The sequence below is a fragment of the Trachurus japonicus genome, chromosome 23, assembly GCF_045865225.1.
Source record: "Trachurus japonicus isolate A0001 chromosome 23, Traja_1.0".
Taxonomy (NCBI): domain Eukaryota; kingdom Metazoa; phylum Chordata; class Actinopteri; order Carangiformes; family Carangidae; genus Trachurus; species Trachurus japonicus.
In genome coordinates, this window is record NC_140929.1 from 12,209,077 (window position 1) to 12,221,126 (window position 12,050).

Below are 12,050 nucleotides of genomic sequence, written 5' to 3' on the forward strand. Positions count from 1 at the left end.
GAAATCATGCTGAACCACAAACACTCAGAGGAACAGTAGAGCTGCTGCTGCTGCTGGCCACACTTGGATGACACACTGTTGTTCATGTACTCTCGCTGTCCATCTGTTACTTTGTCTTTTGCTATGTTTGTTTGTTTGTTTCTTGTCAGACCAAAACGAAAAGAACAAAAAAGAATATGGCAAAACATTACAGTATAACAGACAGTAATGAAGCAGTAATTATAGGTAACACTTTATTTTAAGGGGTCCTTGTTCCTGTGTATCTACCTAATTAATTACAGTGTAATTACCTATGTAACCATATGTAATAACATGTACTTACATTGTAAATACATAGTGTATTTTGGTGTACTTACAGGTCCTTGTTACACTTGTAATAAGAAATGCCAAAGTGGCCTCTCTCTTTGCACAAGCATTTCTTATTACAAGTGTAACAAGGACCTGTAAGTACACCAAAATACACTATGTATTTACAATGTAAGTACATGTTATTACATACGGTTACATAGGTAATTACACTGTAATTAATTAGGTAGATACACAGGAACAAGGACCCCTTAAAATAAAGTGTTAGCTGTATAACATTATAATATTTATAATAACTAAATGACTAAAACTAAATAGTCACTGAAAATTTAATTCAATTTTCTGGGAGCACACTTTTCATTTCATTATAAGCAATAAATGGGAATAGTTGGTAAAAGTTCCATCCATAAATCCTAGTAAATTATATATATATATATATATATATATTGTCAGCTTGTGTACCAGCAAACACCTTGTGTGCGGAGTCTAATCGTTTCATTCATAATTTATAAACTGCTGTGGAATAAAGTTCATTTGAAAAATGTGCTCAATAGGTCTAACAACATCAGTCTTCCTTTTCACTTCCCCACAGGAGCTTTAAAATGAACACTTGCAAGTTCCAGTTTTACAGAAACAAATGGATTCATAGTAATCTGACTGTCCACAACCTAGACTAGATATACAAGCCCTCGTCCGATTGCACCCAGTTCGACTGGGGGCATTTGCTTGCACTATAATGGTGATAAGACTTGAGACTTTCAGTGTTTGTCAGTTCTTCTTCACATCGCTATGGAGACAGACCTCGGGGTAGGAGCTACTTCGGCACCCGCTGATCTCATAATCGAGACGGACACATGGAGAGAAGCGACGTGTGTACTGTCAGCCTCCATATCCACCCAGTCAGTCATTTTATTCTTTCATTCAGTCAGTCAGTGACTCATTTCATCGCTTCAGTCATTCGGTCAGTCAGCCGATCAGTCAGCTGGTCAGAATCTGCTTTTACAGACAAAACCAGTGCGCAGTTTCGCACAACAGTTCCCCAAAGGGGACGTCATTGTTTCCATGTGACACTGCAGAACTACTCAAATTAAATTGAGTTGCAACAAATGGGGGCTATAAACACTAATACTACACTAATAAATGCATAATTGCGCAGAAATGTGGTTATTGCTCTTACGTATTCACCAGATATTTGCATTAGTTTGTTCTCATGGTCAAGCAAACAGCTCCAGCCTATAAACTGCCCAGTAAGTGGTGGATTGTGCCTTTAAGTCATGAATTCAACTGATAATCAAATCATTTTATGTGACCACAACAGAAAAATGATTTGATATGTTGTGGATGGAAATGTCCACCATGAGAACTTCTCTTCTCTTCTCTTCTCTTCTCTTCTCTTCTCTTCTCTTCTCTTCTCTTCTCTTCTCTTCTCTTCTCTTCTCTTCTCTTCTCTTCTCTTCTCTTCTCTTCTCTTCTCTTCTCTTCTCTTCTCTTCTCTTCTCTTCTCTTCTCTTCTCTTCTCTTCTCTTCTCTTCTCTTCTCGACAAAATGTCTTCCATAATCTCCTGTCCTCAGTTCTTTATGTACTTCCTTCTGTTACAGTGGTGAACAATCAACAGACATCTTTTTTCTATTAATGTAATACGTTGTGTTTTTTCACACCAGGGTTGATTGGAGAAAATCCAAACTCACAGTGTTATTTCTTTTGACTGGATGCCACTGTCTACATGTTTGCAGGGGGTGATTTGTTCAAAAGAAAAGAAAAGATTCTCGTGATGTCCACTATATTTTACCCAAATCTGTCACTAGTGGGTGCCTAAATTTTTTTTTTTAGCAAACATGCTCTTTGATCTATTTGCAGTTCACAAAATGAATTGTATTTGAAAAGTGCAGTAAATACAGGATGCACACAACTAAACTGATCAAAGAACAAATTTGCTAAAGCATTTGTGATAATGAGGGAGGCCACTCCCCTTTATCCCTCTCAAATCACCCCTTTCATGTTGTGTACCTGTCTATATGTGTGTTACGTGTGTGTGTATAATCCATTTTGTTTTTTGTGTTCCAGAAATAGGATCTCCAAATCCAAGTTCAGGTTAGTACATGTTGTTTACCATGGTCTCTTACACTCACCTGCTCTGTCGTCTCTTCTGATGTGGCATTTGTGCGGTCACTGGATGTGTGTTTATTTGTGTGTATGTGGAAGTCACAGACAAACAGACAAAGCATTAGAGACCCCTGACAACTGAGTGTTTAATTAGAAGATCAATACCACTCACATGTCTGTATGAATATGACAGAACAGGCAGGAGCTGGTTAGATACTGGATATGTTGTGGTGCTGTCAGGCTTTTTTTTTTTCCTGGGTGCAACAACTTCCTGGAAGTTAAGCTGCTTTTCTACCTTGAGCGTAGCTAACCAGTTGTTGCCTGCTTGCTTCATATCTACATGACAGATGAGGGTGGACTTGATGTTCTTATCTAAGTCCAAAAAAAGAATACGCGTCATTCTCAAAATATCAAACCACTCTTTTAAAGTGAATTGATCATTGACGTGTTTTGTCTTCTAAAAGGACAGAATAAATATTGTCTATGCTTAGGACCAATTACTGCACCACTGGAAGGTCAATCAAGATGTTACTAACCAATCTAAAGCCATAACAAAAGAGGTTTTTTATTGTTATTGTTATATGCATGTCCGCTGGTGTTGTGTTGTGAGTCACGTCTCATGTAACATTCAGTGTGTGCATCATGGCAGAGGCCGCTGTGTGCCATAACTGACTCCAAACTGCCCTCACAAACACACACTCAGAAAAGAGGAACACTGGTAAAACATGCATGTGGTCCAGAGGGAGACGACTTCTTCCTGACTTGTGTTGATTTGTTTTTAAAAACGAGATTTTTGGCAGCTAGAGAACACGACAAATCTTCCTGCAGCTCCATTATGTTTGTGGTGGTGATCGAAAGGATTGCATACACATAATAGATAGACGCCTACATAAATACATGTATATAGCTGAAGAGGTTTGTTGTGGTTTACTTAGCTCATTTGAATAGAAGATGATAAATACATTCATTGAAAAGTGTGGTACAGTATTTATTTGTACTATGAGACTACTCTTGGGCGGTTGTTCACTATACTTTTCCACTTTGCTTAAAACCAGGCTATTATTAACAGATTATTGCCTCCTCATTAACCTTTAAGGTAATTTGGAGCAAATTCTTGTAATTACATGATGCCATTGTCACACCGTACTTGTAGCAGGGGGGTACTACTACTGCACCTGTATTTCTACATGTGAACTAACAGCACGAGTGATTTTATTAGATCCTCAAAAGGGTTATACATATAAAACATGAAGATATAAAACTCTAAAGAGAGATTCATGCTTCACAAGTTACCGTCTTCACTTGTTTTGATCTCGTTTACTGAGCAAATTATGACAATTATGATGATCCACAGCCATCAAATCATTTGTACATGGGTGTATTTAACGTATGGTAGGACCCACTAAGTGCAGTGTGTGGCGTAGATGTGACAGCGAGACGTGAAGCCGGTAATTACCGGATACTTTTTCAACAGTTCAGGGCAAGAAAAGTGCAGCACAGAACGACATGTTGAATTGTCCATAGAGAAAAACAGATGTTTTTGTTATGCTAAGATGAACCACTGCTTCCTTTTGAAGCATGAATTTCTATTCAAGTGTGAATCACAATTTAACACATTTCACTTTAAATTTGTCCCTTCAATCATTTTGTAAGAATACGTGTTTCTATTTGGGGGTTTTTTTCTCTCTCTCAAATGGTGCATATCTCATTTGGCAACAAAGCTCGTCATATAGGCCTCTCTGTGGTGTGAAACGTCTTTGAGGATGACTAACTCTGTTCCACAGCTCTGCTCTCAAACAACAGACTACCACAGACCGAGGGGTGATGTCATCACTACTCTGAAGACAAAACTAATTGACTTTTTTTTGTCTCTTTCTCCTCGGCTGTTTGTTTTTCACTCTATTCTTCACTTGTTTCCTTTGATCATTCTATGTTTTTTCTTATTTCTTCTCGTATGGGCACTGGCTCTTCCTCTATTTCCCTTCTTTCCTTATCTGCCTGTCTATATTTCATCCATCCCTTGCCCTTGAATTGTTCTTCCTGCCATCTTTCCATCCCTCCTTTCCCCTCACCCTGCCTCCGACCCTCCCACCTCTCTTTCCTCACCTTTCCATCTCTCCTCCTCTCCCTCTCAGTCGATACTCTCGAAGGTGGAACAGACTGTGCAGGAGGAAGTGCCGGGCGGCGGTCAAATCGCAGGTTTTTTATTGGCTGGTCATCTTCCTGGTTTTCCTCAACACTCTGACCATCGCCTCTGAACATCACCAGCAACCTCAGTGGTTAACTGATGTACAAGGTGTGTGAGCACAGCGCACGTACACACAGACACTGACATGTCTGATCTGATAAATTATTCACCTTTTTCATCTTCCATCCCTGTCAGCTCAATTTTTATTCCACCCTTCTCCTTCGTGCCTCCTCTCCTTTTCTTCCCCTCTCCTCAGACATAGCTAATAAGGTGTTGCTAGCACTCTTCACTGGTGAGATGCTGTTGAAGATGTATAGTCTGGGCCTACAGGTAGGAGGATACTGCATCAGTGATTTTGTCAAAAACCACTCAATTCTACATCTCTCAGACAAATGTAAACTCCTGATTTCTGCTTTCCACTTCTTTACCATCTTCATCTCCTCCCTTGCTCTTCACAGGCATACTTTGTGTCGCTCTTCAACCGCTTTGACAGCTTCGTAGTATGTGGAGGAATTCTGGAGACCATCCTGGTGGAAACCAAGATCATGTCTCCCCTCGGCATCTCTGTGTTACGTTGCGTGCGCTTACTACGAATCTTCAAAATAACCAGGTGAATTAAAACATTCACTTGAATCTATGTCTTTCTCATACCATTGTTTTACCCAACTCTTCTCTGGATGCATTATACCTGCAGGAAAGAGAGAATGCTATTTGACTCCTTATAGGTCTATTTGTAAAAGATAAAGTGTGATAAAAAAAAGGCTTTTTAACACTTTTATTTCAACATATATTTCTTTCATAGAGTTCAGTGTTTTAACGTGATGTCTCTCCCCCAGATACTGGAACTCACTGTCCAACCTGGTGGCCTCCCTGCTTAACTCAGTTCGCTCCATCGCTTCCCTGTTGCTCCTGCTCTTCCTCTTCATCATCATCTTCTCCCTGCTCGGCATGCAGCTGTTTGGGGGAAAATTCAACTTTGACGAGACCCGGCGCAGCACCTTTGACAACTTTCCCCAGTCTCTGCTCACTGTGTTTCAGGTAATGGTGAAGTAAAGTTTACTGCTCATCCCGTTGTTGTCTTTGTTCTGCTGCTGTTTCCTATTCCATTTTGCTTTATGTTCAATTCTCAGCCTGTGTCTATTGAATAATGATCTTACAGTAAGATCTTCATTTGATAAGTACAAAGAAGTTATTTATACTACAGAGTCTTAGAATGAAATTAAATGAAAAGTTTCTTTATGCCAACTTTTGCTCCATTTGTTTCTCTCCTTTCACAGATCCTAACAGGAGAGGACTGGAACTCTGTGATGTACGACGGTATCATGGCGTATGGTGGGCCGTCCTTTCCCGGCATGTTGGTCTGCATCTACTTCATCATCCTCTTCATCTGCGGAAACTGTATCCAACCTATACCACAACAGAGATTTGCATGACATAGCTACACAAGAGTCTAGGTGATGTGAAGCCTCTTTAAGAAGGAGCATCTGCATAGGTGCATTTACAGTTGTAGTACTGAGTGTTTCCGCTCAAGCAGGGAGTTGAGGGTCCCTCAGGTGCAGAAATGTTCCTGATTATTCTCTTATCCTACAAGGATTGTTTGCAGCCAACCTCTCTGATTCGATTGGTCAGCAACATCCTTAACTTCAACCCCTCTGAACAGATATCCTACTGAATGTCTTCTTGGCCATCGCTGTCGACAACCTGGCAGATGCTGAGAGTCTGACATCAGCCCAGAAGGAAGAGGAAGAGGAGAAAGAGAGGAAAAAACTGGCCAGGTAAAAGCAGAAACAGCAAGTTAGCTGAAGAAAAGAAAACATGTCTGTGTCTGGCCAACATCAGTGACTGGTAGGGAGACAGAGAAAGAAAGCATCAAGGGAGCGTCTTATCTTACAGCCTCCTGGATAGGCAGCGATGCCCAGAGGTATTTTAGGATGCTGAAATCAAAGTACTAAAGATGCTAAACAATTAGGCCATGACTGTATTATTAGATTTTTAAGACAGCCTGTCATTTCCCCGCTTTGCTTTTCTGTCTAAACCAATTTTATTGTGTAATTTTAGCGTCTCATTGCCTGCAAAGGTAATTTGTCGGTAACGGTAATGTGAGATTTTAGTGCAGCCGAGGAAGATAGTGTTCCCTTCAGTGGCACAAATCATTAAACGTCTCCTTCTTGGTTACAACCTGTATTGATCTGAGGAAAAAGTGTAATCGAAAACAATAATTTGCCTGTCCACTATCCTCATGGTTTGATTATTACAGCCCAGCCTCCCTCTGTGATTGAAATACATGCCATCATTGAAAATGTGGCATTTTATAAAGTGTTCATTTCATCCGTGCCGTGGTTTTTTTTTATATGGGGTTCAATAGAAAACAGTGGATTTACATGGGCTAAGTCCACAAGGGTTAGGAAAAAAGGGAAAGGTTCAATGCGATGGTCTTTTCTCCAGGCTCGCCAGTCCAGAGAAGCGTCATGACAACGAGAAGCCGCCTCTGGAGGAGGAGAAGAAGGAGAAAATAGAGCTGAAGTCCATCACGTCTGATGGAGAGACCAACACTGCTACTAAGGTACACACCAAAACAGAGATACGTACGTAGGTGCACTCATGAGGACGTTCTGTAAGTTTTTATAGAAATCAATGAACAGATTAATACCTGAAATACTGTCGCTCAGCAGATCAACATGGACGACTATTGTGGAGATGAGAGTGAAGAGAAGAATCCATATCCTGCAAATGATTACATAGGTAACCTACAACATAGCCAAAAAAGTATGAAGGAGGGAATAGGTAATTGAGTAAATTAATTAAATAAAACAATTTTAAGTTTTATTTTGCCAGAACCAAGAATTTCTACCTTTTCTCATCACTTTCCACCCCCTGTGTTTCTTTTTCTTGGTGTTGATCAGGAGACGATGAGGACGATGAGCCAGAGATGCCGGTGGGCCCGAGGCCCCGGCCGCTCTCCGACATCCAGCTGAAGGAGAAAGCCGTTCCCATGCCCGAGGCCCGAGCTTTCTTCGTCTTCAGCCACACCAACAAGTAAGAAAACATGATACTACTGCTTTTTATTCCTGCTTCTATATCTCCGTATTTTTTTCGCATCAAGAGACTCAAATATAATTGTCTCACTCTTTCTCTATCTACCTGTGTTTTTCTCTTTGTTTTCTAGATTCAGGGTTTTTTGCCATAAGATCGTCAACCACAACATCTTCACCAACCTCATCCTCTTCTTCATCCTGCTCAGCAGCATCAGTCTGGCAGCAGAGGACCCGGTCAAGGGTGACTCTTTCAGAAACAAGGTGAAAAACAATGAATGCAAATTTAAACACAGTATACATACACATACATTAGAGCGCAGAGAGAACCCTGTAGCCATCATTAGTTGCCCACACGCATACTGTGCTAACTGGATTATTTCTTACAGCAACATATAGAGGAGCCAAAGCTTATTGTGACTGGCCTGTTACACTTAATGAGATTTCTTCCAGAGTACTGTAACTGTGATTAACTTCATGTTAAGAAGATGTGAAACGCCTGTTAAACCATGCAAAAACTACGGTTAAAAAAAAAAAAAGTATCCCTCTGGCTTTTTGTTCACCAGCATTTTAACCAAGAACATTTATTAATAGTTAATAAGGTCGTATTTACACAAATAACTATTTTTGGACTTCAATCCTCAAAGTACAAGAAATTATGTCTGTTAATTTCTATGCTACATGACGCCTGTGTCATCAGCCTCAAACTCAATAACATGCACTGTTTGTCTGTATACAGGACACTGTATGTCCGCACTGTAGTTGTATGCATCACTATATGTTGTTTACACATTGACGTCCTTATGGCTGTAATTGAGTTGCAGTCTGTAGCTGTGAACTTCAGTGAAATACAAAGACTGTGTGCCTTTGTGTGCTGCATCTGCGTCTGTACTTTTCTTCTTCCCTCAGTAAGCAAGACAAATCCCCCCCTGGCTAATGAAGATCCGTTTTAATGTATTTTCCATGGAAGGCTGCTGTGTATTAGTCTGCTTAATTAACCTTCATCTTAAACCTTAATGACATAATTCATCCTGTTTTTCAGACTCTGTTTTGTTTTCAAAGTCTAATTCAGTCTAATCAGAATTCATTATCCTTTGACCTCGACCTCAGCAGTATTATTTCAGTATGTTTTATCAGTCATCATGAACCATATCTTCACGGTTGATCATATATTTTTGTGTGGTGGTTTTGAACGATGCTTTCTTTTGTATTTCCAGATTTTGGGCTATGCAGACCATGTCTTCACTGGACTCTTCACCATAGAGATCATTCTAAAGGTAGTGTTTGATATTTATGATGTAGGATTAGTGGCTTACATCAACATTTGTGCGCTACAGTATTTATTCGCTGTAAATTCATGAGGCCCAAACCTTTTTAAAACTTGTGCTGTCAGAACTTTCTTTCTCACATTGGCAGATAAGACAAAATCTGAGAACTATTTGCAGATAATATATAACCCTGTATGTGCATGTGCAGCACTAAGCTGTGTTTTTGTTTTGTTTTTAATTTTAGATGACAGCCTATGGAGCCTTCCTCCACAAAGGTTCATTCTGTAGAAACTATTTCAACATCCTGGACCTGGTGGTGGTCAGTGTGTCCCTCATCTCCTCTGGAATACAGTGAGTGCATTACAATGCTCTGGTCAAATACATGCATTACACTGTTTCAATTTCTTTTTTTCTTTCTTTCAATTTATTAGTATTATAATCAAAAGTTTTGTGCATTTAAAAAAAAAAAACCTAAGCAGTATTAGCGCAGCCCACAGGGACGTGAAATATTCTAGGTTATTATATGTGAGAAATCAAATCGGCCAAATAGTGACTACTGCATGACGTACAGTCCAAGTGCACACAAATCAAGTAAAGTGGCTAAGTGGGGAAAATGTTTTCATTAGTAAATTGCCCTATGCTTCACACTTCTCTCTATTCTCTAACAACTTTACACTTCATTACTCCCAATCCTTTCTCTCACGGTGATGTTTATTAAAAATGTTCTCTGCTTCTTGTAGCAAATAACTCATTGAAATGCTTTGATATCGCTGATGTTTAATATGCTATACCACACTCTCTGTCTCTAATTCTTAATAGACTAGACTTCTCGACGTAAGTCCATATTAGTCCGTATTAATACCCCCTTCAACAGACCTTCACTTTAAATGTGCACAACTGTCACACTTTTGAGTTGGTATTTCTACGGCCTTGGAGAGTTCAGTCGAAGTCTCCTTCAAAAAGACGTTATAGCCACATGGAGTTTGTCAGGACTTTACTGAATAGATAATGAATGGGCTGGTTCTTATTAGGACCACGTGATACTTCTTTAAAACAGATGCATGCCAAAACGTCTCTTAAAATCCAGCAGTATGATGGATTTGAACAGGAGAATATGTTTCTTAGAGTAAATTAGCCTGGATCCTTTAATACTGAGGTGACATATCTTATCCAATTAATGGTAGGAAGTCTCTTCATATGTTCCTTGTCATAGATTTGGGAGCAGAACGGACCCAGTTTTCATATTTCTGGTTAAAGTGAACTCTCCTGGGCTATAGAAATGACATGAATGCTAAAACTCAGTTGTTTTCGCCCGTTAAAGGTAGTGAATGAGTGGGATTTTTCTTGAACGATTCGCAGTCAAATTGATTGTGACGGTGCTGCATCTGGAGGCACCTGCAGGGGGTTTATTTGTTTAATTATTTAGCATATCTTCCCTGTGTTTTACTATTATTACTCCCCATGAATTAAATATCTACCTAATTAAGTATATACATCTTGCTTGTCTACTTGTATAAAAGCAAATACCTTAGATAATAGAAGTCATACTGGATATATTCTATTATTATTACAGATTAGTTATTTGTGTTGTCACATAAGCATCAAATATTGCTAACCAAAGCAGACACGAAAGAACCGTGACAGCTTGGCCATAGTAAATCCAAAGTATATGTTTTTAAAAGTTACATTTAAAATTCAGTGGAGATCTGTCTGGCCTGTAATGTATCAGAAACACATCCTCACAGCTGATTTGACTGTGATATGTTGCTGAAAACATCCCACTCCACATGAACTACCTTTAACTGCCCTTAAACTTTACCTTCCTGTGTAAAAAGGTGCGTAACGGATCTTTTCCTTACTGTCTGTTTAAAAAGTCAACACAGAGTGTCACTCCCTTTAAATCACTCCCTTAACCATCTAAAAGTCACCCCCTTCAATGGATACACTGACATTTTGAATCCGTTTTTTTCCTTCCACCTTTGTCACACTGTGGGGAAAAGGTTCATGTATTTGTTCTTCCGTTAACTGAATGACTGGTTTTCTCACTTAAAGTAAATGACGCTGACAGGTAAGACGTCCAGCCTGTTAAATACAGACGTCAAGCAGTAAGAATTACACTCGTGCTGCCTAGTTCAGATTGCCGAAGAACTAATGTTGAAGCTTTTTCTACGTAGACGTTTACAGTAAAATTCAAAATGTCAAGGTATTCATTTGATTCCTCTGTTTTGTATGCAAAACTTTTCTTTTGATCCTCTTCTCTTAAAAGGTCACACTCTTTGACCTTTGGCTTGTACTGTACTGACACTCTCTTACAGCACAATAATGTCCTACTGTATTTGCTTGTAAATGTCTCTGTCTTCACTTGTGTCCATTTATCATCTGTATTTATGTGTTTGTGTGTTGTACTTGATCATTTTTACAAAACATATTTTGTAGGGAATTTATAGAGGTTGTGGTTACTGATCCTGTACAAAATCTGAGTCTGGTAAATAATCAATAATTTATCTGTAGTATATAATTCATATTGTAGGTGTAATTTCCCAAATTAAACAAGCTAAACATGATTATCATCACTTTTTTTTCCAGACACCTGATTTAAGCAGTATACAAATATTTTTTAACTTCTGATCCTACGTTAAAATTGAGATTTTATTCATTATGTAAGAGTAGTTTGGAATACGTTTGCCTGTGCTTATCTTTACTGAGAATGAGTTATTTTCACTTCATCATGCCAGATTCTTGTCTAAATGTTTTCAGCATTACATATCATATTAAGATTGACATGTGATTTTGTTGCTGTTTACTTGTACTTGTATCATTTGAATTTACTTTTGCTTGTGAAGATTGTGTGTCTTCATCTTCACTGTACTGTATGTGTTGAAAATCTTTAACACAGATGCTTCCAAGAGATTCCTAAAGTGTGTGTTTGGTTCCAGTCTTGTATATACATGTGTGTCCTAATGGTAAAATGTGTGTTTAATGATATTGGCAGGTTCGGTAGTTTAATCCAGTTGTGTCTTGCAGGTCCAGTGCAATTAATGTGGTGAAGATCCTGAGAGTCCTGCGAGTGCTCAGGCCACTAAGGGCCATCAACAGAGCCAAGGGGCTGAAGGTTAGCACAAAAAACACACATACAAAGGAGATACACACAC

The 12,050-nt window shown here is 39.1% G+C and overlaps 1 protein-coding gene across 31 annotated transcripts in view; it reads left to right on the forward strand.

Annotated features, from left to right (window-relative positions):
• cacna1c (calcium channel, voltage-dependent, L type, alpha 1C subunit) overlaps positions 1 to 12,050 on the forward strand; it is a 188,444-nt gene that overhangs the window by 144,104 nt on the left and 32,290 nt on the right. For 14 of the 31 annotated variants that reach the window (XM_085769171.1, XM_085769175.1, XM_085769173.1 and 11 more), the window contains 15 exons: positions 2,372 to 2,398; positions 4,546 to 4,706; positions 4,855 to 4,928; positions 5,057 to 5,208; positions 5,435 to 5,636; positions 5,876 to 5,996; positions 6,259 to 6,373; positions 7,044 to 7,161; positions 7,271 to 7,382; positions 7,502 to 7,634; positions 7,765 to 7,894; positions 8,848 to 8,907; positions 9,143 to 9,249; positions 9,718 to 9,732; positions 11,923 to 12,010. In XM_085769171.1, coding sequence (XP_085625297.1) covers positions 2,372 to 2,398; positions 4,546 to 4,706; positions 4,855 to 4,928; positions 5,057 to 5,208; positions 5,435 to 5,636; positions 5,876 to 5,996; positions 6,259 to 6,373; positions 7,044 to 7,161; positions 7,271 to 7,382; positions 7,502 to 7,634; positions 7,765 to 7,894; positions 8,848 to 8,907; positions 9,143 to 9,249; positions 9,718 to 9,732; positions 11,923 to 12,010 — 1,615 coding nt within the window. The remainder of the gene's footprint in view (positions 1 to 2,371; positions 2,399 to 4,545; positions 4,707 to 4,854; positions 4,929 to 5,056; positions 5,209 to 5,434; positions 5,637 to 5,875; positions 5,997 to 6,258; positions 6,374 to 7,043; positions 7,162 to 7,270; positions 7,383 to 7,501; positions 7,635 to 7,764; positions 7,895 to 8,847; positions 8,908 to 9,142; positions 9,250 to 9,717; positions 9,733 to 11,922; positions 12,011 to 12,050) is intronic. The other 17 variants (XM_085769180.1, XM_085769195.1, XM_085769196.1 and 14 more) reach the window with 5 other exon arrangements.